At 48.4% G+C, this 25,809-nt stretch overlaps 1 protein-coding gene across 3 annotated transcripts in view; it reads right to left on the bottom strand.

The window, feature by feature from the left end:
- Mad1l1 (mitotic arrest deficient 1 like 1) overlaps nt 1-25,809 on the bottom strand; it is a 299,059-nt gene that overhangs the window by 85,321 nt on the left and 187,929 nt on the right. For all 3 annotated transcript variants that reach the window (XM_042686979.1, XM_042686978.1, XM_042686981.1), the window contains one exon: nt 14,194-14,284. In XM_042686979.1, coding sequence (XP_042542913.1) covers nt 14,194-14,284 — 91 coding nt within the window. The remainder of the gene's footprint in view (nt 1-14,193; nt 14,285-25,809) is intronic.

Genomic DNA, 25,809 nt, shown 5'->3' with positions numbered 1-25,809 from the left:
TAATTGAAGAAGTGGTCAGAGTCCCTGCCTGCACATCTTCCAGCCTCCTAAGGGAGCAGAGAGAGCATCTACTGTTCACAGCACCCCATGCTCTGGGAAAAGAGGATGGGTAGACACGCTGCTTAGTGAGGTAGCCCTGTGCTTCAGGACTCAAGCTACTGTTAGCCGCTGTGCCTACATCTCTAAAGGATAGTGCCACCTAGCCCAGGCTGTGCCACCTGAAGCACTTCACTGGGGGCCCGAGCCTGTCAGTTCCTGGCCAGTCATCCAGAGCCCCCAGGAAGTGGGTTCACAGATGAGGTAGAATAGGCAAGACTCAGCAGAGCCTCGCTGGGCATCATGTCGGGAATTAAAGCATCCTCATGTTTTCACAGCAAACTGCTACCCTCCAAGTCCCCTAATGAAAGAGTCAAATGGGGTCCAAGACCCACAGGCTCTCCAGCAATTGCACAACCACTGCAAGAGAAACTGGGTGTGCAAACATGGTTCCCGAGGCCACCTCCGGGGCTCTTTTCCAGGGCAGGGGAGGAAGGGAGAGGCCACCCAGCAGTGCTAAGGAGGAGGAGGGAGCCACAGCAGGGCCAGGGTGAGGGAGGCAGGGCAGGAGAGGATTTGCCTGGATCTTCACTCTTCACGGGTTTTCTGAGAACCTTGTAAACCCCGAAGGATGAAGAGACTCCTGGAACCCCTGCTGCTTCACAGGCTGTCAGGGCTGAAAGGGATTGTTATTTCATCCAATTTTAACAGTCTGGGAAGATAACCAAGTGTGTGAAATCCATCGCCCATGCCTGCCTCAGGAGAGACTTCTGATGGCAGATGCTGGCTCTTGTCTTCCGGGTCCTGGGCCTTAGCCTTCCTCACCCTTGATTGGAGTTGGAGCAGCTAGGTCAATGTTACCTGTGGCTCAATGGCAGACTTGGGTTCTCTCACCTCTTGTCTGTCCCAATTACCCACCGCTTGGCTGTGGTGATCCAACAGCCAGAAACAGGAATGTGTACGCATATGTGTACCCATGTGCCAATAAAGTAGCACCAGAACTTCATGGAGCTTTCATGTGTCCCAGAACATGCTCTTATATTCTTTTTTTAATAATATTTTTTATTGTAAAAATACTATACAGAGGGGTTACAGTTACATGAGCAAGGTAATGATTACATTTCCTATCAAGCATTGTTACTTCATCCTTTGTTTTTCCCCTACCATCCCTTCCCTCCCACCTCCACAACTACACTCCCCTCCCCCACTTGCTTACAATTGTTAAACATATTAAAGCCTGATACTGGTGGTCACTCTTGTAACCCTAGTTACTTGGGTCAAGGATCAGAGGATTGCAGTTCAAAGCTAGGTGAGTCAGAAAGGTAAAGTTCCTGAGACCCTGTCACAACCACCAAAATGCCAAAAGTGGAGCTGGTAAGCACCATTCTTGAGCAAAAAAAGCTAAGGGACAGCACACAGGCACTGCAATCATGTCCTAATACCAGCACCAAAAAGCACTGTTTCTGGTGTCTGCACTTTCCAGGTTAGCAAGCCAATCTTTTGGGCCCTCTGCTGGAAACAAGGGCAGTGAGACCCGGCACACACTCTTCCCTGACTCTGAGACTCCTGTCTCCAGGGCAGAGCAGTAGCTCTCCAATGCCTGAGAACCATGGATTCTGGCCTTGTGGGAATCTCCGGCCATCTCCATCCTTCTTCCCAGGAACTCAACACTGTTGCCCATCTGGGAAGAGCCCTGTGCATGAACAAGGCTCAGAGACACAGGGACTGTCCTGAGGACACCAGCATGGCTAGGACAGGGTTGTACCTCCGAGGAGCACCCTGCTACCAGTCAGGTAGGTATGTCCAGCAATCCATGAAAGCTAGCATCTTCCTCAGCAGTGGCCATGGTTATCCAGGCCCTTGGACAACCAGTGTAATACTGATGTGGAAATGCCCCGCACTCTGTGAAAGGAACAGGAGTCATCAAGCCTGGTGACAATTCTGTCACCAAGGCAACATATCACTCCACCTGACCCCCCATCTCTTCTCTTTAAGAGCTCTTGCTCCTAAGGTATATATGTGTGATAGTACTGGGGTTCTGAACTCATGACTTTGTGTTGGTTAGACAACTTCTCTACCATTTGAGCTGGGCCTCCAGTCCTTTTGCTTTAGTTATTTTTCAGATAGAGTATTGCATTTTTGCCTGTAGTGATCTCAGACCACATTCCTTCTATTTACGCCTCTGGCATAATTGGGATTACATGCATGTACCAGTATGCTTTGCCCTTAAACCATTATTTTACTTGTCCTCTGTCAGATCAGGTCTATGAAGTCAGGGCTGCCTGTCTTTTTCCCTACTTGTCAGCTCTGAGATTTGTGCCTGGCATGAGTGTTAAACATGTATTGAAAGGATGGATGATAATCACAGCATTTACCAGAAGGCATTCCTGTGAGCTTAGAAATCAGACTTCCAACTGGTTAACATAGGTGTGAAGTAAAAACCAGCAGGTATGCAGAAAGGACTAGCCTCACTCCAGATGACTCCAATAGGCCCTCAGGAGCTTTTCCTGCTCACTGGTTCACTCTGAGCTCTGCCCCAATCATAGTGGGGCACTCAAGAGTAGGGTACAGGAACCCTGCCGTGGAGCTGCCCTAGTATGCAGGTTGAGCTGACAGCCCTAGCCTGAGAGCATTCCACCATACCACACGAAAGCAAACTGAAGACAAGCAGATGGAAGCGGCCATCTATGTATCCTAAGGAGCTGTCACAGGGGTGGTACTGCCTGGCTGCATGGTACATACTCTCACTCAGTACCCAGCAACTTCCAGTGAGGCTGGGGACTGGATTGTGTTGGATCAACCTGACAAAAAGGGACTGCAGAGTCTGGATTGGGGCTTGTAGCCAAACAGCAGAGACCAAGGGGCCACAAGGACAAGAAGATGAGCTGTGGGTATCACTGATGGCCAAGGCCAGCACAGCTTCATCACCGCTCAGAGGGACCCACGCACCACTCACTACTGGACACTTCCAGCTCTGCACAAGGGTGGGTCAGCAGCAGGGTACCAGGTCACTGTCCTTCCAAATGGAACTATTCAATTCAGGTATCCAAGGCATCAGCCCAGGATGCCAACTTCTGTCCCTGGGCACTTACAAAACTTAATACTGGCTGTGGGCTCAGGTTGGCAGGCTTGAGAATGACCAGATAGCCATCTCCCAGTAGAGGCAATGGAGCCACTGAAAGGAGGTCAACAAGGCCCCATTCCTGGCAGCCAGAGCCACAGGAGAAGAGGCACTGCCTTCTCTCCAGGCACACTGCTCCCCTACTGTGGGCCCAGGGTGTGCTGGTGCCAGCATGAAGGAGCGCTGTCCAGGGGGCTGGCACTGTGCAGGATGAGCAGATGGGAGAGAGCGAACAACTTTGCTGAAATCTGCTGCTAGATGACAGCTTTGAGGAAGAAAGGGGAAAAATGGCTGTAATCTTCTGCTAAAATTTGCTGCCTTGTTTGATTCACAGCTGAGAAAACTGTTGAGACACTGACGAGAATCTCAAAAGAAAAAGTTTGGGACCTTCCTTTGATGCAGTGGTGCAATTATTGACTAAACAAAAACATTTCACTTGCCGAGTGAGCGAGCGAGCTGACATTTTCTGCTAATGACGGCAGCTAAATAAGAACAGGCAACCAGTGGACAAGGGGGGGGGGGTGGAAAAGATAGGGCAGGGGCCACAATTTGACCACTGGCAAGTCTACCCTCTGTTCTGCTTCTTCTGGACCACACCTGTGGACAGTTATCACTGAGAGGGATCCCCATAGGGGGCCCAGCAAGCACAGACCATGTGTCCCAGGACACATGAAGCCATGTTCCTTCTCCAAAACAAGGTGCCTAGGACAGCCCAGAGGTGTGCCAGTCCTGAGACTTGAACTTGGGGCCTGGATGCTGTTCCTGAGCTTCTTTTGCTCAAGGCTAGCTCAAGGCTAGTGCTCTACCACTTGAGCCACAGCACCACTTCTGGTTTATTTATTTATTTTTGGTGCTTAATTGGAGATAAGAGTTTCATGGAGATCCTGCTCAGGCTGGCTTTAAACTATAATCTTCAGATCTCAGCCTCCCGAGTAGCTAGGATTACAGGTGTGAGCCACCAGTGTCCAGCTTTCTATAGGCTTCTATCTCTTGTTAAAGTTCCCCAAAACTGAGATGCCTAGCTGCTGCTCTCAGTGTCTGCATCCTGGGACCTATAGGTTGTAGATGTACAGGGGGAACTTGCTTCACTTCTCTTGCTACAGGATTAAGTTCTATCCCTCACTTGTGATGGTTTCTAGTGATAGGGCTGGACTGGCTCTTTAAAGATTTGCTTCTTCCTCAAGAACCAGTATCAGGATGAATCTACCTGATCTTGCAGGTATACCTGCTGCCATATGGGCCTTCTGCCCTCAGTGGCCACTGGGAGGTAGCTGCCCCGGGCCCAGCTGCCCCTGGGAAAGTCCAGGCAGCAAGCTGGGAGGGAGGGCTGCCTGCCACCCGGTGCCTGACTCGCATATCAAGAGACCCTGCTGGAAAGAGGCAGCAACGCGAGGAGAATTAAAAAGCACAGTTAAATAACTGCCAATCCTCATGCATATTTATAAATCATCCGGCCTCAAAACTAAATCAATACTTCTCCTGGCTGAAAGAAACAGCTCGGCAACAAGAGGCAGGCAGCTTTCAGTTGCCTGCTGGGTCTGGGGGCAGGGGCAGAGCTGGGCCAAAGAGGCATAGGCCAAAAGCCCAGCCCTCCTGATCCTGCCAGCCACTGTGTGGCCTCCCTAACTGCATAAACCAAAGCCCAAGCTGGCAACTCTCACAGCAAGGTCCGAGGAGGGCGTGGCTAGGAGAGGTGGGTATGGCTAGGACGAGAGGAGCAGAAGGGCCTAGCCTTAGACAGTCCAACCAGAGCATAGGACAGGACAGATTCAACCAGCATGGACCCCATGGAACACCCAAACCCAGACTATGACAATGACCATGACAGGCAAGGGGAGCCAGGGAGGATCTGGATGTTCTTTTAGGAATCATAGGGGGAACTCATGCCAAAACCTGCCCTCATCTCTGTACCACCTCTGATCCTAGGGTGCAAGCTTTGTCAGCAACAACTTCCCAAGGGAAGAGTGACATAGAGATAAGCAGGGGAAGAGGGGTGGCCTTAGGCAGCTGTCATAAGAGCCTTTGTGACCCTCTGTGGTACGTGGACAGCCCTGGGCTGAATTTTAAGACTCCAGTTGCTCTAGCACTCCACTGCCTCAAACACATGTGTGTTTGCTGATGTGTGCTGCTTCTAAGACAACTAGGGAAATTTCCTCTGAGCCTCAATTTGCTCATCTGCATAAAGGGTACTACTGTGCAGCCCACCAGGGTCTCAGCAAGACCAAACAGGTCAGCAGATATAAGACCAAGGTCCATGACAGCTTTGCAGTGATGCCTGTGGGTCCTAGGAGAGCACAAGCTGAAGCACTAGCTCTGAAAGCCATCTTCCCCTCTGCTCATGTGCCTAGGTGGCTCCACTTGCAGAGGACCTTGGTCCATCTTCAGTTCCACTTTGAGGAACCAGGCCTTCCCTAAAACATCTCTGAGAACCAAAAGGCGTCAGGCAAACTTCTTGATAAAGCACTGAGTGCAAAATCAGGCCCTTGAAAAAGACAGTGAAAACTTACCCCCTGTTGGCTCACAGTAGCATGGCAGAGCAGAAAGTAGGCACTGGCAGTGAGGACAGGAGGTGCATGAGGCCTGCCTTGCACAGAGCCCAGTGCCCCTGGCCATGGCACTCATGTGCCTCAAAGGGCCCCTCTGGTAACCTGCAGGTACCTGTAGGTCCCCTGCCCCTCATCTTTACTATCTTAGCAAAAACCTGTTTGATCTATTTACCTTCTAACAAGCTCAGAAACCAGAAGAATCCCAGAGCTGGCAAAGCCATATTGCATCCCATGGCCACAGCTTTGTAGTGCCTCCCTAGTAATACACATAGTGCCATGTGCTTGAGTTGTGCCTACCATCATCACGGTAGCTGTGGCATGAGAGCACCACCCCAGGGGAGGATCTGGACTTCAGAGATCTGCCGGCAGTAACAGAGCTAGAGGCTGCTGGAGTGGTTTCCATGTCCCAGATCCACACTACTTCCTCTGCCTCCTGTGAGAAAGAGGGAAAAATTCCTCCTCTCCTGTCTGTATTTGGGCGCCTATCTCAGCACTCCCACAGGTTCAGGCAGTCTGGACAGAGTGGTAGGAGCTGGGGCTCAGCTCTACCAGCTATAGCCTGGTAGGAGCTCAGGACCCTGATGTTGGCCTTGGGCTGTCTAGAGCTGAAGATGACCATGATCTCATTGATAGTTACAAATGCAGCCATCCTGCTAACCAACCATGCATGGCTGTGTGAGTAGAGACTGGGATTGGACAGAGAAACAAGCTTGAAACCACTCCCACAGAGGCCTGTATCTCCCACATGCCCTATGCCCCTTGATGACCCACATGTTCTCATCACACTTCCTGACCTCAGGGTTTTCAGCAGATGAGGACTGTTACCAGCACAGCCAACCACTGGTACTGCAGTTACCTGTGGCTTGCCCAGGACTAGGAGACTTACAAAGTGGAAGAAAGACTTATGTATTTGGAAGGGCTGGGTGGTAGCCACTCAGGTTTAGAACCAGCTTTCACAACCCAGACCCCAGGCCAGAACCATTCAACTCCCCCCACCCTCCCATGGCAACCATTAAGCCCTATAGAGTAGCTTGTGCTGGTGGGAGCTTTGGCAAATTCCAAGTGAGGCAGGAAATGTGAGGAAATGGGGGCAGTGATTGGTCCTAGCTCCAAGCCCATCCATGTCCTGTCCAAACTAGGCTTTTCTACCAGCAGCTCAGGCAGAGCTAGCAGCAGGCACTGGGATCCACATTCTTGGAGGGGGGGAGGGGGGAGAAGGTAGGTAATCTGTGCTTATGCATGCTGGACTATGGCCCAGGTTGCCCCAGGGCTCAGTGAGCCAGGCCCCTGGTTGGGTAGACTTGGAGAAGCTTTGGTAATCAAGCATCTTCTGCTCATGTGAGCTGCTCCTTAGAGAACAAATGGCTGCCCCAGCCACCTTGCTTGCATCTGGCTAAGAGCTGGTGAGTGCAAGGCCAAAGAGGGGCAGCCCAGATCCCCACGGCATAGATGCTAGGAGCCACCATCTTCTACAGGGTCTCAGTTATCCCAGGAGCTTCCATACAAAGCTGCTGCTTTTTAAAATTGTGAAATTCACAGCACATGAAATTTCCATCTTAATCATTTCTAAGTGGACAGTTCAGTGGCGTTAGCATATTTACACGATACAGCTGTCACCAGTATCTATCTTCCACAATGTTCTCATTTTCCAAATGGGAATTCTGAATCCACTAAATATTGACCCCTGTTCTCTCCCCAGATCTTGCATCCCCCAGGAATCTGATGTTCTAGGGAGAGGAATCCTAGAGCATTGGTTCTCTGTGACTGGTTCCTTTCTCTTAGCATTCTGTCCTTAAGTTTCATGCACAATGCAGCATGTGCCATTTTCACTGCTTTTTACAGCGTCACCTTATGCAGCCACTTATCTGCCCACAGCCCTTAGGTCTGCTCCATGCTTCTGTGAACAGAAAATGTGATATTTGCAAGAGTCCTTGTACTTGGGGAGTAGATTGGCTGACCATCTGGTTAAACAAAGGTGTCCCATAGGGACACCAGGCAGCCCATGAGACATTTCTAGAATCAAGTGCTTTGTCTGCAGCCCTAGAGTTGGTTCTGTAGATTCCAAGCCCTCTGGCCACAGGATTCCCTTCACTTGAACAGAGTACCAGGTCCTGGGAGTTCATAGGGCCCCACTGACTTGCTTCTAACATGGATAGATAAGGATGCCAAGTACTGCCTACTGCACAGTGCTCCATGGAGGCTGCTCCCTCTAAAACACGCTACCTTCACCTTCCCAGGGAGGACAGCACAGGTGGGCATTCATGAGATCAGGCCATCTGTGCTGCTATTTATCATGCCCTGGCTTTAAGGTGACATGTGATCTGCTGTAAGATACTCACCTCACCTAAAAACGATAATTAGGACGATGTTGGGCTTTGGCAGTGATGGGCCCCTAACTTCCTCATCTCTTACCAAAAACTTTCTCAAGGACCACATGGACATGAGGAAAAGAGCCACTGAAAGTAAGTGCAAAATTTCTGAGCACTGTCCTGTGGCCACTGGCTACACACCATGCCACCTGTTTTCTGGGTCTTCTGTGCAGGTGGCAGGGAGGCAACTGGACTTAGGGCTACTGACAGGTATGAGGTACCGCACAGCAGGACCCTCAGGTGTCCTGTGGGCTTGCCAGATTACCTCTGCTTCTACCTAGCTACAATTTGATATGCAAGGGGTTGAATGGCAGTCAGGGGGCCCAAGAGTCCCATAGCTGGGACTCAGAGGGACCACAATGTCGAGGAAGGAGGATGAGGCCCTTGCACACTGGCTGCTCCAGCATGAAGAGCTAGCCAGTGCCTGAAGGATGGTAGGCCCAAGGGCCTGAGCTTCCCAGGAGGTGACACCCAGAGATGAGATAGGGCTTAATATGCAGAGCACGCCATTCTTCTCATAAAAAAAAAAAAAATCAAAAGAAATCAGTGCCTGTGGAAATTTCACCACACAAATGCACATCAGCGAACTGGCTTTTTTTAGCCTTCAGCGTTAATAAACATGAACAGCCTGAGCTCACCTCAGTGGGTCTGGACTTTCTTTCCTTCCTGAATGTCTTATTTTACATAAACATCTGCAAGGCAGGCATGGGTGGCAAGGCTGGGCTGAGATTCTGAGCCCAGCTCTGCCCAGTGTGGGGCTGAGCATGCACCTATCTTTACTCTGAATGGAAGGTTTATATGCGCACAGCCACCAAAAAAGAGGCTGCACAGCAACTCCTGGGCCCAGAGTTCATATGTAAATAGCACACAGTACAAGGACAGCTGAAGGGAAGATCCACTGTCATAAAAACAACAGTACCTAGAGTTAAATTCACAAACACATAGGTATCACATTCCAATGGAAAAAGTAACAGCAGTATTCTGGTGCTGGAGTGGGAACCCAGGGAAGATATGAAGTCTAATCACTTTTCATATGACCCTAGTAAAGAGTCCAAATCAGATCAGGTGTGGTTGCTGCCCACACTGACCTCTGCATATAGTCTATAGGGCAGGTGCAATGGGGTCACGTGCAGAGGCCAGCAGAGACTAGGAAGTGTGGATTTGGCTATGGCTGAGACACAGGATAGCGTCAGGAGGGCACTCCATATGGGGGTGGAGGTAGGAAGTGGCTCTGTGGTCTTAACAGACATTCTTGACACTTAGAGAAAAAAGAAAGGCTGATTGGAGCCAACAGAGACAGGGACTTCCCAAGACACACCTGGGAGGACACCCTGAGACCTGACTTAAGGTAGTGATGTCTGGATTCTGGCTTTGTCACCTTCTTGCAGTGTGGCAGGTCAACTATTTCTCTGACCTTTAACACAGTGGAAGTGGTGTCAACCCTTTGCGCGTGATACTGCAAGGCATCAGGAGGCTGCCCAGCATCTCCTGGCCTAGAGGGGGAGCTGGCATCTCAGGCATCTTCAGGGACTCACCCAGTAGCTGGTCTGTAAAAGTATTTCAGAATGGCAGCTGTCTTACCAGTAGCTGAGAGTTCAACAGTGGAAGCACCAGGGAGTGAGGGCTTCTGGGAGCCTTGGAGCTCCTGGCAGGTGTGACTGGAGGCTGGTTTCAAACTTTGAGGAAAGGTGTTACAGGCAGGACTGCAGCCTGTAGTGAGGGACCAGTTGGGCTCCTGGAGGGGCTGTCACGGGTAGGCATGAAGGGGGCAGGTAAGGCAACATGAAGAGGGGAAGAGAGAAGAAGGGGAAGCTGTGAGCTTTAACCCAGAGGCTGTGATGAGACCACACTGCTGCCTGTGATGCAGACAGAAGCAGGGATGTCACCAGGCATAGGGAGCTTTCTGCTTAAGGGAACCCAGCAATTTTCTACCCACTCCATTTCCAAAAAAGACATACTTATTTAAATATCACTGGGCAGCTCGTCTGGACTCTTTCCTGAGCAGTGCTTCAGGTGGGCCCCAGCCAGAGGGAGGATAGGGCAGAGCGGGGGTTCCATCGCCCCGACCCCCGGCCTGTGTGAATAAGCACTATGATGAGGTAACACTGTGGGCAGTGGGGGCACAGGCTTCAGAATCCCAGAGATGAATTCTGCTAATTACGCGCATGTCCAAGTCTTTAGAGGAAGCACACAGATGTCTGCAATTTGCTTTCAAATACATCAAGAGAATAAAATGGACTGATGGATGACAGAGGGATGGGGAGTGATGTCAGGAAGCAGCTAGTGAATGCACCAGGCAGAATAGAGGTGGTGGGTAAATGGGCCTATGTCTGTATGCTTGAACATGCTCATGATGAAACTCTGGGGTGCCAAAAGGGCACTGATGCACTGCCAGGGGTGTGCAGTGTGCTCTACATGAAGGGAACCTCACTCATCACATGTCATCTCACATCACATGGGCCATTTCACAGACAAGCTCTCTGTATCAGGACAGTGTGAAATCTTGACAGGACTTGCTAGCATCTGGCCTCTCCCCAGGCCTTCACAGTCCCAAGGCTTAGACCATCAGAAGGACAAACACAGAAACATGGCTCTGATTGCCAATATATGACAACAAAGGCCATGGGGTCACAGTCATGGTGGTAGCAACATCTTGGCTTGTGGGATGTGAAGGGACCTCCTTTCAAACACATCTGCAAAGAATCTGTGGGGAAAGCCCAAATGTCCAAGCCCAGGAGGAGCCTGATGGCCATGACCTGCTACAGGTGTTGAAGGCCCCTTGCACATCTGTTATAAGGAGGAGCACAGGAGGCCCATCAGGGACATAGGAAGGACATCAGCACTGCCAGAACTGGTACAAGGGGAGTGGAGAGGGAGGGTCAGCGGCTGTGCACTACAGGCCTGGGGACAGGGACAAGGATGGCATCTCTCATGGTGCTGCCCCTGCAGCTGTTCCAGTAGCTGTGTAACTGCTGACTGGGGGCTGTAGCTCTGGAACTACAGGCTTTGCCTAATCTCACTATTTGAGAACAATGCCACATGCTCAAACTCATCTGCCTTAAAAAGGGAGGGTTGAGTTCATCAGTTTTCCAATCATTAGTGGGTTTCTGCGCAGCTCTGACAGCATGGAAGGGGGCCTGAGTTTGTCATCCACCTGACTGGGCCTATTACCCCTTCCCATCCACTCACTATGCTAGAAATAAATGCACACAGGTCATCTGGTCAGTGTGCAAATAGCCAACGACCTTTGGGATAACCAGAATGTCACCATAATCAGCCCTCACACCAGCCCTGGTGTCTCCCTGAACACCCGAATATGCCCACATAATCAGATCCAAGTAGTAACTGGAGTTTTGCTTCTTTGCCAACCAGCTGTGAACTAATTACAAAAAATTCTAACTAGTCCAGCTCCTTCTCCAAGCATATGTTCCCAATTAAGTCAAACTGCAGCTGATTTTAATCAATCTTCCTTGAAGCGCTAACTTAGAGCAACTCTCCTCCGGAAAGGAGGAAGGAAGGATTGTGTAGAGGAGCTGTAAAAAAGGGTGTAGTAGGAGAGAACAGGGATGTAGGAAGGTAGGGATGCAGGAGAGGCAGAGCTGCAGAGGGAGTGTTCCTGAAAGACTACTGGGTGAACTAATCAAGCATGTCTAGGGAACTCAGCAGTCCCTTCATCATATCCTGGGACCTTTTGGACTACACATACTAGGTCTGTACAGAGTGTCAGGATTGATTGGCATCAGGTGCCATGAACAGGCACTCTGGAGAAGCCACTGTGCCAACACCCATAATGTTGGCTATTCTCTGAGGTCCTGAGGTATCCAGGGTCAGGACAGATGTAACGAGGACATATAATGGTTTTGCCTTCAATGATGAAGACAGAAGGAGTCAGCAGACAGACACAAGCACTAGTGAACCCCTTATATGGCCTCAGACTCCGTCATGGGTGTATTGCCACTCTAACCTTACCTGGCCCAAGCCCATCCAGTGAGGGAGGGCCCTGCCAAGCCCTGTGCCTGAGTTTCTTCCCACCCACTGCCCATTCCTCCTGGGCTGATCCATCAGTCAGCTCCTCCAGTTCCCTCAGTCAGGGACATGGGTTGAGCAGAACCCATGGCCTCCACGGTGCTCAGACCACAGCTCTTCATGCACTAAGTAGTGGGATGAGGAGGGATTCAGTTCCAGTGTCAGAATCAGACAGAAATTGGCCCTTAATACTGGTGATTAATGCCATCTGCAGGTTAGCTGGATCCTGAGTGAAAAACCTGTCACTGCTCTGGACACAATTGCAGCTGGACGCACAAAGCAGACCCAGTCCAGAAGAGCACAGCTACAACCAGCATGAGGTCCTTGTGCTGAGGACAGAGACTTGGGAATGAGAGTTCCAGTGCCCAGGACTTGGTCAGCTGCCAGGGTGCCTACTTGTAGACCCATTGCCTCCCACCCCAAGTTCTTCCTAGTACATGCTCATTCCAAGTCATGTGGGGGCAGATAGGACATGAGGTGACTGATGGCAGGCATGAGAGATGAAGAAGGGCAGGCTAGGAGTTCAGGGGGAATCTCGTCTGCCCCACCCACCATGGAGATGTCCATTTAGACCTGGATGGTGCCTTTTATGGAGGCTGGCTAAGCTCCAGTGCTGGCAAGGGGAGATGAGAAGCTGGAAGCGCAGTACTCACATCAGAGACCTCCTGCTGTGGATTCCAGGTCTGGGAGGAAGGTGAACTAAAGGACTACAAACAACTCTGGCCTGGAAAACAGGTATAAGAGGCCATTGCCACCATGAGCTTCCCACAGGAGCCTGTGCAACCTACTCCTAATCTGGCTCTGGAAAACCCACTTCCAGAGCAGTTTTGACCACTGAGATGACCTCCCACCAACCTCATGCCCCCAAACCAATGGGCATGGTCACCTTGCCATCCTGAGCTGGGCTCTCAGTCATCACACATTTGAAATATCCAGGCCCACCTGGCCCAGCCCTCCATGCTCCTCTTAGCCATACTCTGGGTACCATCAGAGGTTCACTCAGCACTGTGCAGCCATTGCCACATGTTTTCATGCAGGTGCTGAAACCTGGGTACAAGAAAACAGCTATGGACACAGAATAATGGCGCCATGGCCTCCCAGGCAGAAGCCCAGCCTGGGAGCTCTGGAGGGTCACAAGAGATCTCACTAGTGCCCTCTCATTCCAAGTTATATGGGGCAGATAGGACACCAGGTGACCAAGCCTGGGGTATGCAAGTGAGAGCCCCATAGCACCCCACCTGCACCTAATATTTCTAAGTGCAAAGCACAGTCCATATGCATTTCTCACTCATTTATTCCTCAACAATCTCTCTCTAGATTCCAGACCTGTAAAAAGGTCTGGAAGCCCAGAAGCAGCCAAAAGATAAGCAGCTCTGGTGGGGAAATGCTGCACCCAAATCTGCTAAGGTTCAGGTTCATCAAGCCAGAGCTTGGGCTCTACCCAGCTAGTTATGCAGCAAGATGCTCGGCACTCCATCCTGATGTGGTGCTGAGCTCTATGGTGGTGAGGACGTACCGCCAGTAGCCCTCAGCTGAGGAGGGTGGCCCAATTATAATGGCACAAGATGACAGGTCCTAGGGCCAGGCACATGATCCAGCTGCAGCTTCAAGCATCTCACTTCATCAAAGTTGTCACCTCTCCTGTCACTGGGATCAGTGATAGGAACGAGATTTGATTGCCTCTAATAGGTGCCAAGATAAAATCAATGGCCTGTCTAGAGACTGGGTATCTCAGACTGTGGGTTTCCTGCCCTAGAACCGTGTAAATCAAGGGGATGAAAGGAAAGAGAAAGTCAAGAGAAACTATACAGACAGCAGCATAAGATCTCAAGGCAGGTAGGTGCTGTTGGTGTGGAGGCACACCACTCAGGGCTCCATATCTGTGACCCCAATTTCTGCATACCAGGCATCCAAGCCAACAGGCGCTGTGGTTCACACAGAGGAGTGGGAGAAACCAGGAGTGTGAGGAGGACCCTGGGATGAAGAGGCTGATGATCAGCACAGCCAGTTGTCCTGCCAGACCTTGTAAGCACTCCCACCAGGTATGAGTGAGGGTGCAGGGGAAAGAGCCAGCAGGAGAGGTGGGCATGCCTACCTGCAGGGTGCGCCTCTCCAACTGCATCTCCAGCATATTCTTTTCTTGTTCCAGACTGCTCCGCTCTCTCTCTAGTTCCTCCACCTTCAATCTGCAAGCAGACCAAGATATGATGCAATGTTGCCCACAGCAGGGGCCATGAAACCTTTTTTATTGTAAGTTAGCATAGGTGAGGCTCCAAGAAACTGGGTAACACTGAAAATGTGCATAATCACAGGGGCAGATGGTACACTGTGGACAGCAGCCTGTCAGGAGGAAAAGCTGTTGCCAGCAAGGGTCTCAGACAACCACAGCTTGACTGGGATCACCTAAGGAAACGAATAAGAGCAGGACACATGTGAACTGGGGCCCATGTTTGGGAATGTGGCTTAGCGGTAGAGAGCTTGCCTAGTATGCATGAAGTCCTGGTTCAATTCCTCAGTACCACATAAACAGAAAAGGCCAGAAGTGGTGCTGTGGCTCAAGTGGTACAGTGCTAGTCTTAAGAAAAAGAAGCTCAGAGACAGTGCCCAGGCCTGAATTCAAGCCCCAGGACTGGCAAGGAAAAAAGAAAAGAAAAGAAAAGAAAAGAAAAGAAAAGAAAAGAAAAGAAAAAGCATCAGAGCTTGGTATATACCTGTAATTCCAGTACTTGGGAGGCAGAAGCAGGATGATCAGTTCAGGGCCAGCCTGGGCTACAAAGCAAGACACAGTTTCAAAAGAAAAGAAGAGAAAAAAAAAAAAAGGAAAAAGGAAAGACTTCTAAAAAGCCACCAGGGAAGGAGGGACACTACAAAAAATAGGGATGGGGGGGTGGTAGTGGTGGTGGTGGAGGGGGGAGAGCTGTCCTAACACAATTGGAAGAGCAGAGGGAAAGATTGTCGAAATACTGAATGATAATAAAATTCAACCTCAGTCCAGTATCAGTGGCGCATCCCTTTAATCCTATTCAAGAGAGAGGCTGAGGTCTGAGGACCATGGTTCCAAGCCAGCCCTGGCGGAAAAAAATCTGTGAGACTATAATCTCCAATTAACCAGCAAAATCAACAACAACAAAAGCAGAGCTGTGGATCAAGTAGTACAATGCTAGTCTTGAGTAAAAAAGCTCAGGGACAGCACCCAGGCCTTGAATTCAAGCCCCAATATGGCGCGCGCGCATGTGCACACACACACACACACACAAATAAATTTCAAATCTTATTACCTAGTAAAAGAATCTTTAAAAGACAATGAAAAAAATAAGATTTTAGATCTACAAAGACTGAAAAATTCATCCCCAGCAAACTCACTCTCAGAATAAAGGAAGACCAGGGTAGAGGGAAGATGATGGTATATCATTAGTTGTTTGTTAAATGGTTACTATGACAAAAGAGCAGAAAAATAGGATGAAGGGAACAAAGAAGAGATGGGACAGTGATCACATTAAGTGTGAATGTTCTACAGCACACCAATTAAAGAGTCCAGAAGGCACAGAGAGGCAGGAAGCCTGAGGACAGACATCGGTGTGGCACACAGCACTGGACACTAATGACACACTGGGGACCAGTCCATAGTGACTGACCAGTGGCCACAGCAACATAGACAGTAAAAAATATTTGAAGATGGTAGGGCAGCCAGAAAGAAGAGAAGAAAGGAAGGGGGGAAAAAGGAGAAGAAAAAAGAAGTTAGCCAGCCAGCTGGAGTCCCTATCTTAACACCAGACAAAATAGAATTGAATGCAATTAGCTCACTGCCACCAAAAAGGGGGGCATAATATAAAGATAAATGGGTTAATTCAACAAGAAGATGCCCTACATGCATAGGACTCTGACATTAGAACTCCCAAACACAGGAAGCAGAGTGACAGTCTGGAGGGAGACAGGTGACCCACTACCTATCTGGGGGCGGAGGGGGGGGGTGTTATGATGACACAGAGCCAGCCAAGGCCTTGGATCACTGGATACACCACATATATCAACCCTCACAGATATCAGAGACCCATATACCACTCCACACAATTACAGCAGGACACCGCTCCTCGCCCCCCCCTCCCAACTGCCCCCAAGACCTGTCATATTCCTGGGGCGTTAAACAACCCTTAGCAAATTGAAAAGAATTGAAATGACACCAACAATGTTCACAGTTCATAATGGAATTAAACCAGATGTCAGTAACAGCAAGAGAACAGGAAAGCACCCAATATCTGACATGCAACCTATCAAAACACTATACTGTTTAAACATAATGAAATTAGAGAGACTATTTAACAGATTATGATATGTCAAAACCTGCAGATGGTTCTGGGTATAACTCTAATAGTATAGCACCTGCCTAGCTAGCATAAGATTCTGAGTTCGAACCCCAGTACCGGTAGAACACTTGCTTTGCAAGCATGAGACCCTGGGTTCCATTCCTCAACACCACATAAGCAGAAAAAGCCAGAAGTGGCGCTGTAGCTCAAATGGTAGAATGCTATAGCCTTGAGCTGAAGAGCTCAGGGATAGCACCTTAGCCCAGAGTTCAGGCCCCATGACTGACAAAAAACAAACAAACAAAACCAAAAAAGAATCAATCTCAGTTTCTTCATTTAAAAAAAAAAACCAACTAGAAAGAAGGGGGAAACCTCACAACAAACAGAAAGCTGTAATGCAAAGCAAAGGAGAGAAGCCAAGAGAAGCCAAGATAAGACAAGAGAAGAGAAGAGAGGAAGGAAAGCAGGAAGGCAGGAAGAAAGGAAGGAAAGCAGGCAGGCAGGCAATTTTAAATAAGGAAAATAATAGGGAAAAAGATCAAAGACTCCAAAAACTTTTTTTTTTGGAGGAGGGCCAGTTATAAGGACTAAACTGAGGGCATCATACTTGCTAGGCAAGCAGGCAAGTCCTCTCCCACTTGACCCATGTCCTAGTCCGTGCGCGTGCGCACGCGTGAGTGCGTGCGTGAGGGTGTGAGTGTGTGTTTCTGTTTTGTTTTTTTTTGCCAGTCATGGGGCCTGAACTCTGGGCCTGGGAGCTGTCCCTCAGCTCTTCAGCTCAAGGCTAGTGCTCTACCACTTGAGCCACAGTGCCACTGCTGGCTTTTTCTGCTTATGTGATGCTGAGGAATTGAACCTAGGGCCTCATGCATGCAAGGCAAGCATTCTCCCACTGAGCCACCTCCCCAGTCCCTCTGTTCTGTTTTTTTAGATAGGGTCTCAGGTTAACTTTACTCAGACTTACCTTGAACTGTGATCCTCCCATCTTCACCTCCAAGGTAGCAGGGATTATAGGTGTATACCACTGTACCCAGCCAAAAATTAGGTTTTCTTTTGCTAGTACTGGGACCTCATACTTGTTCAACTTGCTTGGTTGGCTGGTATTCTATTGCTTGAGCTACATTCCTCTAAGTCCAGATTTCTGCTTGATATTTTGAAGATGGAGTCCAGAAGACTTTTAGCTAGGGTTAGCCTCAAAACTCTGATTTCAGCTTCCTAAGTAGCTAGGATTACAGGCTTAAAGACTAGTTTTTAAAAATAGGCCTATTAAATTATAAACTTGTAGTAACTGTCTATTAAAAAAAGGCAAAGTAACAATATCAAGAATGAAAAAGGGGCCAGGAATATGGCTTAGTAATTTAATTAATACATTGGAAAAAACAAGGAATGATAGGGAACTAAAACAGCTCTGTTGGGAGGCAGGGGGAGTACCCAGTGGAAGGGGGTGGGGCTAGCAAGGGGTGATAAAGGGTGGATACAGCCAAAGTAGTTGTTGGCAGTTACGAAACTAGAACAAATGAAACCTGGTAAAATTATTTTAAAAGGGGGAGGGCATAAAGAAGAGGGAATAAAAGAGGATATGGTTGATACAGGATACATTATTAATATGCGAGGAAGTGTCACACTGAACCCCCACATTGTATGACCAATGTATGTGAATAAAAAGCTAGCTGTTACCAAAAGACCAAACAATGCAGTGCTGGCAAGGACTGGGGAGCAGGGAGAAATCCTGCTGGTATGAAGGTAGGTCAAAACTGCTAGTATGGAAAATAGAATGCAGATTCCTCAAAAAGGTTTTTAAAACAAAAATGTCCTTCACTCCCAAATAAGAACTACTGTTATATCCAGCAGGGCCAGTACTGGATAGAAGCCCAAAGTCTGTTGAAGAGACAGGATGTTTATGTATGTGACTGGAGATCTACTGTAAGCCATGTGATTGTAGTTAGCAACAATGTATCATGTGTACACAGAGTCCTTTTCAAGGTGGACACACACACACACACACACACACACACACACACACACACACACACACACACACACACACACACACACACACACACACACACACACACACACGATAGCAAAGCAAGGAGCAGACCATACTCAGGTGGGTAGGAAGAAACTGAGCACTAGTAACCACCAGGCTGTAACAAGGCACACACAAATGGGGCTAGTGGCACATGCCTGTAATCCTAGCAACTCAGGAGGCTGAGATCTGAGGATCACAGTTTGAAGCCAGGCTGGGCATGAAAAGTCCGTGAGATGCTTATCTCCAATAAACCACTCAAAAAAAGCTAGAATTGGTGCTGTGGCTCAAGTGATAGAATGCTATCTTTGAGCAAAAAGAAGCTCAGGGACAGAGCCCAGGCCTAGAGTTCAAGCACCAACTGGCAACACACACACACACACACACACACACACACACACACACACACACACACACACACACACACACACACACACACACACACACACACACACACACACACACACACACACACACACACACCAGCATAATATGCTGCCTTCTCAAGTGCACATACAGCATTCTCCAAAACACACTTCACTTCTGACCACAAAACAAGTCCTCATAAAGTAAATTTATTGAGTGAAATTAGAACAATGGATGAAATTAGAAAACAATTACAGAAGAAAACCAGAAAACCACCTACACTATTGAGTGAAAATAAATAACATACTCAATCAGTGGGTCACAGAAGACACAAAGGAAACATATGAAAATGAAAAGATTGGGTGTGGTGGCACACAACTGTAATCTCAGTTACTCGGGAAATACAGATCAGAAGGACTGTGGGTCAAGGCCAGCTGGAACAAAATTTAGTGAGACATCCCCCCTCCCAAGGTAGATATATACATTCAATTCAAGCTATTTGAGAGGGAGGGGAAAGCAGTTGGAGAATATTCATGAGTTGACCCAATCTGAAAAATAACTAAAGCAAAAAAGGGCTGGAGATGTGGTTCAAGTGGCAGACACTTGCCTTGGCAAGCATGAGGCCTTGAGTTTGAACTCAAGTACCACCAGGGAAGAAAAAAAAATAGTTTAAAAAGACATTTAAGGGATGGGAAGCTGGCTCACTGGTAGAGCGCTTGCCTTGCATGCATGAGGCCCTGGGTTCGATTCCTCAGCACCACATAAGCAGAAAAAGCTGGAAGTGGCTCTGTGGCTCAAGTGGTAGAGCGCTAGCCTTGAGCTGAAGAGTTGAGGGACAGCGCCCAGGCCCAGAGTTCAGGCCCTACAACCGACAAAGAAAAAAAAAAAAGACATTCAAATTCCCAGTGAAGTAAACTGTGCCTATACAAAATGCCAAACATCCCAAACAATCTGAAGAAAGAAACAAAACTGGTTAATAAATTCAGCAAAGTTGCAATTCAAAAATCAACATGCCAAAGTAAGTTTATTTCCACACACTGGGAATGAGTGATCTGAAGAGGAAATTAAGAAAACTCCATTTGTAACTGCATCAAAAAGAGCAAAATACTTAGAAATAAATTCACTCAAGGGATGTAAGATTATCCCCAGGAAAGTTGTAAAACACTGTTAAAGGAAATGAAAGAAAAACCCCATATATGTGAAGACACTCATGTTGGGGGCAGGGGAGGGGGGGGGGGGGTAAAAAGATGGATACCATGTGAAAAAGAAATTAGGTGGACTGTCTAATGAAGCCACAGCCACTGAGCAGAAAGGCCACCTTCAGAGAGTGCAAATGGTGTGGACCTGGCCAGGGTTCTTACAAAAGAGGACTATGGAGGAAGAAGGGCAGTGGTGGATAGGAGAGCGGTACATGGGGTAAGCCTAATAGAAAAGCAGGAGTTCGGCAGGTGAGAAAGCACTTTGTTCTTTCATCACAGGGTGATTAAAATTTATAGACCTGTGCTGTAGAAAGAAAGTCAACTCTACCATCTGACAGTTAAACAATCAAGTTCTGGGTTATGTGGCCCATATGTATTGTGGTGATGACTGTGTGCTATACTACACATCTGTCACACCCAGCCACGGTGTGTGGGGAGAAGGTAGTCTTATCACTGATGTTCTTCACAACTGCAGGTCCATAGTGAGGGTAGAAGGCAGACACATTTTTTATTTGCTTTATCACTGTTTGAGAACTCTAAAGATAGCTAGGTGTGGCAGCTCATGCCTAAAATCCAGCTATTTGGGAGGCAGAGATCAGGAGGCTTAATATTCAAGGCCAGCCTAAGCAAAGCTTTCAGTGAGACTTCATTTTAACAAAAAAAGGCTGAGAAGGATGGTCCACACCTATAATGCCAGTTAAGGAGGAAGACTGCGGTCCAGGCCAGATTCAGCACAAACACAAGACTCTATCTCAAAACAAACTGAAGCAACAGGGCTGGGTGAACGACTACAGCACCTGACTCAGAGCCTGCCTAGCAACACAGTGCTCTATGTTCAAACCATAGTACACATACACACATACACCCATACAGACACAGCGAGCAAATCCCCCCAACACAAAAAGCAAAACTCTAAAAGATTTAAGGGTGCTGTATATCTTATGATTTGCTCCTAGATGGATGACAGCTGCTGCCCAGCCTCTTGATTCACTCATTAAACCACAACTGAGACAGGTGCAATGGCTCTCACCTAAAATCCTAGCTATTCAAGAGGTAGAGGATCAGGAAGCTAGTGGTTCGAGGCCAGCTAAAAATCTGCAAGACTTCATCTCAACCAATAAAAACAGAGGTGATGACACCTGCCTGTCATTGCAAGTATGCAGGTAGTATAAATGGGAAGATCAAAACCCTGCCTGAAAATGGCTATTCTCTATTTCATGGAAAACAGTCTCAATAAAGCAAGCATGATTTAAATCTTCTAAGTCTATGGAGAAGACTCAGTGTAAGGATGCAGAGAATGCACTGTGTATGTCTGGCCCATAGAGGAGGAAGCAAATCTTAGCAGATTTTACTACAGTTATGCCTACAACTGCTATTACTAGAGCAGGCTGCTGGCATCATGTTCATGAGGCCCTGGGTTTGATTCCTAGCACAAAGGGAAGGAAAGGACAAGGAGGGAAGAGGAGGAGAGAGGAGAGCTGGGGAGAGGAGAGCAGGGGAGAGGAGGGCAGGGAAGAGAAAGAGAGGGGAAAGGGGGGGGGGGAAGATGCGGAGGAAGAAGGGGAAAAGGAAAGTTTTATGTTGCATGAGAAAAATGTGCAAACTACAACGTAAAAAATGGAAAAGGAGGCTATAAATGAGGTGTTCGCTTTATAAAAACCTTAGAAAATGGAAAAAACAGAGACTTTAGCTCAAGACAGTGGCTTGAGGAGCAGTTGCTCAAAATAGCAGTAAAAGCAAGAGTAAAGGCTTTCTTGCTTTCTGAGGCTTACACCTGACAACAAAATATAAAAGGGACCACATCAAAAGCCCTTAGAAGTTGGAAAGTGGATGGCTGAACAGCAATGACCTGGCAAGCTGGATCCCTGACCAGGAGTGGACAAGTCATGAAACTATTCTAGCACAAAGCCTGGGAAATAGAGCCAGGGGATGGTTTCTGGAAGCAAGAAGAGGGGGGCTGAGCTGGGAGTTGTTTGGAAGGCCTTTCACAGACACATTCAGAAAATGACTGATTCACAGGAATTTGCAGAAAAGTACAAAGGAGGTCCTATCTCCTCTTCCCTGAGCTCTCTTCATGAAAACCACCTTACAATCTCCAAGCCAGCACAGGATACCCTGTGTGTGCAGACCACCACCACAACCCAGTGGGCCCACTCTGGCTGTACTTGGCAGACACATACACCCCACTGAGCAACATACTGTGTGCAGGGCATCATGCCAACCTGGTGCCAATCACTCTTTAGCTATGCATGGCATTGCCGAGGGAGACCAGAGAGATCTGACAATACCTTTCTTAGAAGCATTTTAATTATGACGTTGATTTTACCGTGCATAAGTCCATTTGGGGAATCGAGTTCACTTCTGTTAAGTTTTGGTAGCTGCAGATTGAGAGTGGTTCATGGCTGTTAAATGAATCAACAACTCATTGTGTAACTAACTGCAGCATTCCTAAGGACAGGGAATCATCAGTGGCTACAGGATCAATACTGTCCTCCAACTCATTCCTGATACCGATGATTCTCGTCTCCTTATCCTTATCTGTTTTACTGGTACTTTGTCAATTCTAAGGATTCCCCATCCCTCTCCCCAGCCAGAAACCAGTCTTTTGTTTCAATAATTTTCTATTATTTTTCTTTTTTAAAATTTTGTTTCTTTCTGTTCTGTACTGTCTCCTCAGTGTCTTTTGTTTTCCCAGGCTCTTCAGGTCAGCTCTCTCTCCTCTCTCCTTCCTTCCCTCCCTCCTTCCCTTCTCCCCCCCCCCCCCCCCCGCCTCCTTTTTTTGGTCAGTCATGGGGCCTGAACTCTGGGTCTGGGGACTGTCCCTCAGCTCTTCAGCTCAAGGCAAGCACTCTATCACCTGAGCCACAGCGCCACTTCTGGCTTTTTCTGCTTATGTGGTGCTGAGGACTCAAACCCAGGACCTCATGCATGCAAGGCAAGCACTCAACCACTGAGCTACCTTCCCAGCCCATATGCTCTTTTCTTATTGAGCATTTAGTCCTGATAAATATGACATGCAATTTCATTATTGTTCAGTTGTATTTTTCTTTGAGACTTCCTTTTTCACACATGAGCATCAGAAGCATTTCCAAATGTTTGGTGATCTTTCCTACTATTTTTTACTGAGAACACTGATGGTGATGATTGGTTCCATGTCTGCTGCTTTGGTCCAGTCACCTCACAGTCATGACAGTGAGGCGGCTGGCTCATTCCACTGAGAGAGATTTTGATCTTTGCTCTGTAGATGTGCCTCTATGTCATGGGCCTGGACCCAAGGGCAGGGCAGATGTGTCACTATACCAGAGGCCCTGTTGGCGCCATTCTGGTAAAGCACAGCTCTGAGACAGGGGGCTGGAAGCTCATCTCTCCAGTGGCTCTGTCTTACCTTGTCTTGGTCACATGGTAGGAGTTTATACTGAACATTTGACACCAGGTCCTGAGGGGACCAAGGGCCCCTGCCATCCTATTCTGCCTCTCTTGTCATGTGTGGTATGGATCTCAGCTCCCTGGTAAGCCCATTACCACCATGATAGGAGAATCTGAGCAGTGCCTACCTTTGCTAGGCAGACACTATAGCCCTTCCCACTCAGTGTTAGCAGAGGTACTGGTAAAGGCTGGGGTAGGTGAGCTGGCTGGGTAGACCTGGGTTAACAGGATTCCTTCCCTGGCACTGGCTAGGCAGACTAAACACAGTTAAGAAGCCCCTTCCCCTGCTGTCATACTGCCATTTCCCACATCCACAGCATGGCTTTCCTTAGACGCTTATGTTTGGGGCAGTGGCTTGTCCTGGATTTGAGGTTTCAAGGGCTCACTGTCCAGGATGCATGTGTGGCAGTACAGAAACACAGAGGACTGTCAGCTCACTGTCCCCAGTCCTGCCTTACCTCAAGTTGGCCCAAATAGCCATATCTACACATGTAGAAGGGCCTGAAAGGAGAGGCCACCTTTGACTAGAAACTAGATGTGAAACCCTACTCAGCCACTGGTATCTCACACTAGCTATGACCCACCTCCTTCTCAAGAGAGAAAGCAGGCCTCTGGGCCAATACCCTCAGGTAGGACAGGGTCACTCGCTGCCAGGTAGATCTAGAGTTCTATTGATGCTGGGCCTCCATTGCTCACCCTTACTTGGCTCTGGCATACACGTGGCATGTACATGCCGGGCCAAGAAAAGAGTAGACACTAATCTTCAGGGTTACTAGTGAAATAGCTCACCTGGTGACACACAATCCAAATCCACAAAGGAGACAGGCATGTGTCCAGCTACTCAGAACCCACTCCTAATACACACAGATAGCCTAAAAGGTATGAGAAAAATCACAAAACACTCCAGTCTCCCCAAGGATGGCCAATGTTCCTATATCCCCAGAGCTTGGGGAAGCCCACGTGGGCTGGCAGGAGGTAGACAGTGTGGCTGGGAAATGGAGGGGCTCCAGAGTGTGACTCACAAGCACTGGTGCAGACACGCCAGCTTCTGGAATTACTGACAGTCTATCCAGTTGCTAAACCCACAGACTATACTTAGGATTTGCCAGAGCTGCTATTTGACAGCAAAAAATAATGAACCCAGATTTGTTCCAGTTGATAGGACTTTCAGCGCCTGTGCCACGATCCACACCAACGCCAACCTGTCTTTCTTGCCAAAAAGACGCTGTGATGGGATAGGTGTGGCTAACACAAATGGAACAAGGTTTGCCTACCTTCTTATGTGTGGAGAATACACCTACGTAAACATGCATGTGTGTGAGCCACCCTCATCCTCATAGTGCCCATGCTGCTGGCACCAGCCCTGGTCCTAGCAGCTCCTCCACAGGAGACCATAGTCATGGTCAGAGGTGAAGGGAGGCTCATGAATACAGGACTCTCACATCTACTTCAGAACCCACTCCTTCTCAGCATGTCCCTATAGGAACTACAGGAAAAGTTCTTCCTTCTTGGAAGGAGAAGGGTAAAAGGGAAAAAAGGCTTTGTGAAAAAAGAGCCTTCTCTAGGCGCCAGTATCTTTTACAGCTGCAAGGAGAGCTCACTCTGAGGGCTCCAGTCTGACACTGCCAGTGTCCACTTTGGGAGAACTGTAGCAGCTATGTCTGATAGTTGAAGTTATGGGCTTTCAGGGGGAAAAGGGGGCATGCTTCTAAACCAGGAGGGCTGCCTACAGTGTCTGGAAGGAAGGAATATACCCAGAAAAGTGAGTACAGAACCAAGATATATTCACCTGGTTAAAGACAACTGCAAGCTACAAATATGAACATCTCTTGACCACTGAATCTGTCAAGTGACACAGGTAGAAACTGGACAGGTGAGGTAGCTGCACAGTCTCTAGTACAGCCTGGGACACAGGCTGACCAGATTCTGGTAGTCAAGAGCAGTCTCCAAATCAGATGGCAGGCCAGGAAACTTTGCTCTTGGTTTGAAAGTGATCAGTGATGAAACCCACTTAAAACTTTTTTTTTCTTTGTTGGGGCTTCAACTCTGGGCCTGGGCACTGTCCCTCAGCTCTTCAGCTCAAGGCTAGCACTCTACCACTTGAGTCACAGTGCCACTTCCAGTTTTCTGGTGGTTTACTGGATCTAAGAGTCTCACAGACGTTCCTGCCTGGGCTGGCTCTGAACTGTGATCTTCAGATCTCAGCCTCCTGAGTAGCTAGGATTACAGGTGTGAGCCACCAGCATCCGGCTCCCACTTAAAACTTAAAAACCAAACAAACAAACCCCCAAAGCTCTGCACCAGTGGCTTACATCTGTAATCCTACCTACTTAGGAGGCTGAGATCTGAGGACCATGGTTCTAAGCCAACCTGGGCAGGAATTATCT

The sequence above is a fragment of the Dipodomys spectabilis genome, unplaced genomic scaffold (genome assembly GCF_019054845.1).
Source record: "Dipodomys spectabilis isolate Male_0828 unplaced genomic scaffold, ASM1905484v1 ptg000098l, whole genome shotgun sequence".
NCBI lineage: Eukaryota > Metazoa > Chordata > Mammalia > Rodentia > Heteromyidae > Dipodomys > Dipodomys spectabilis.
The sequence above is the reverse complement of the archived record's forward strand: the minus strand, read 5'-3'. Positions and strand labels throughout refer to the sequence as shown.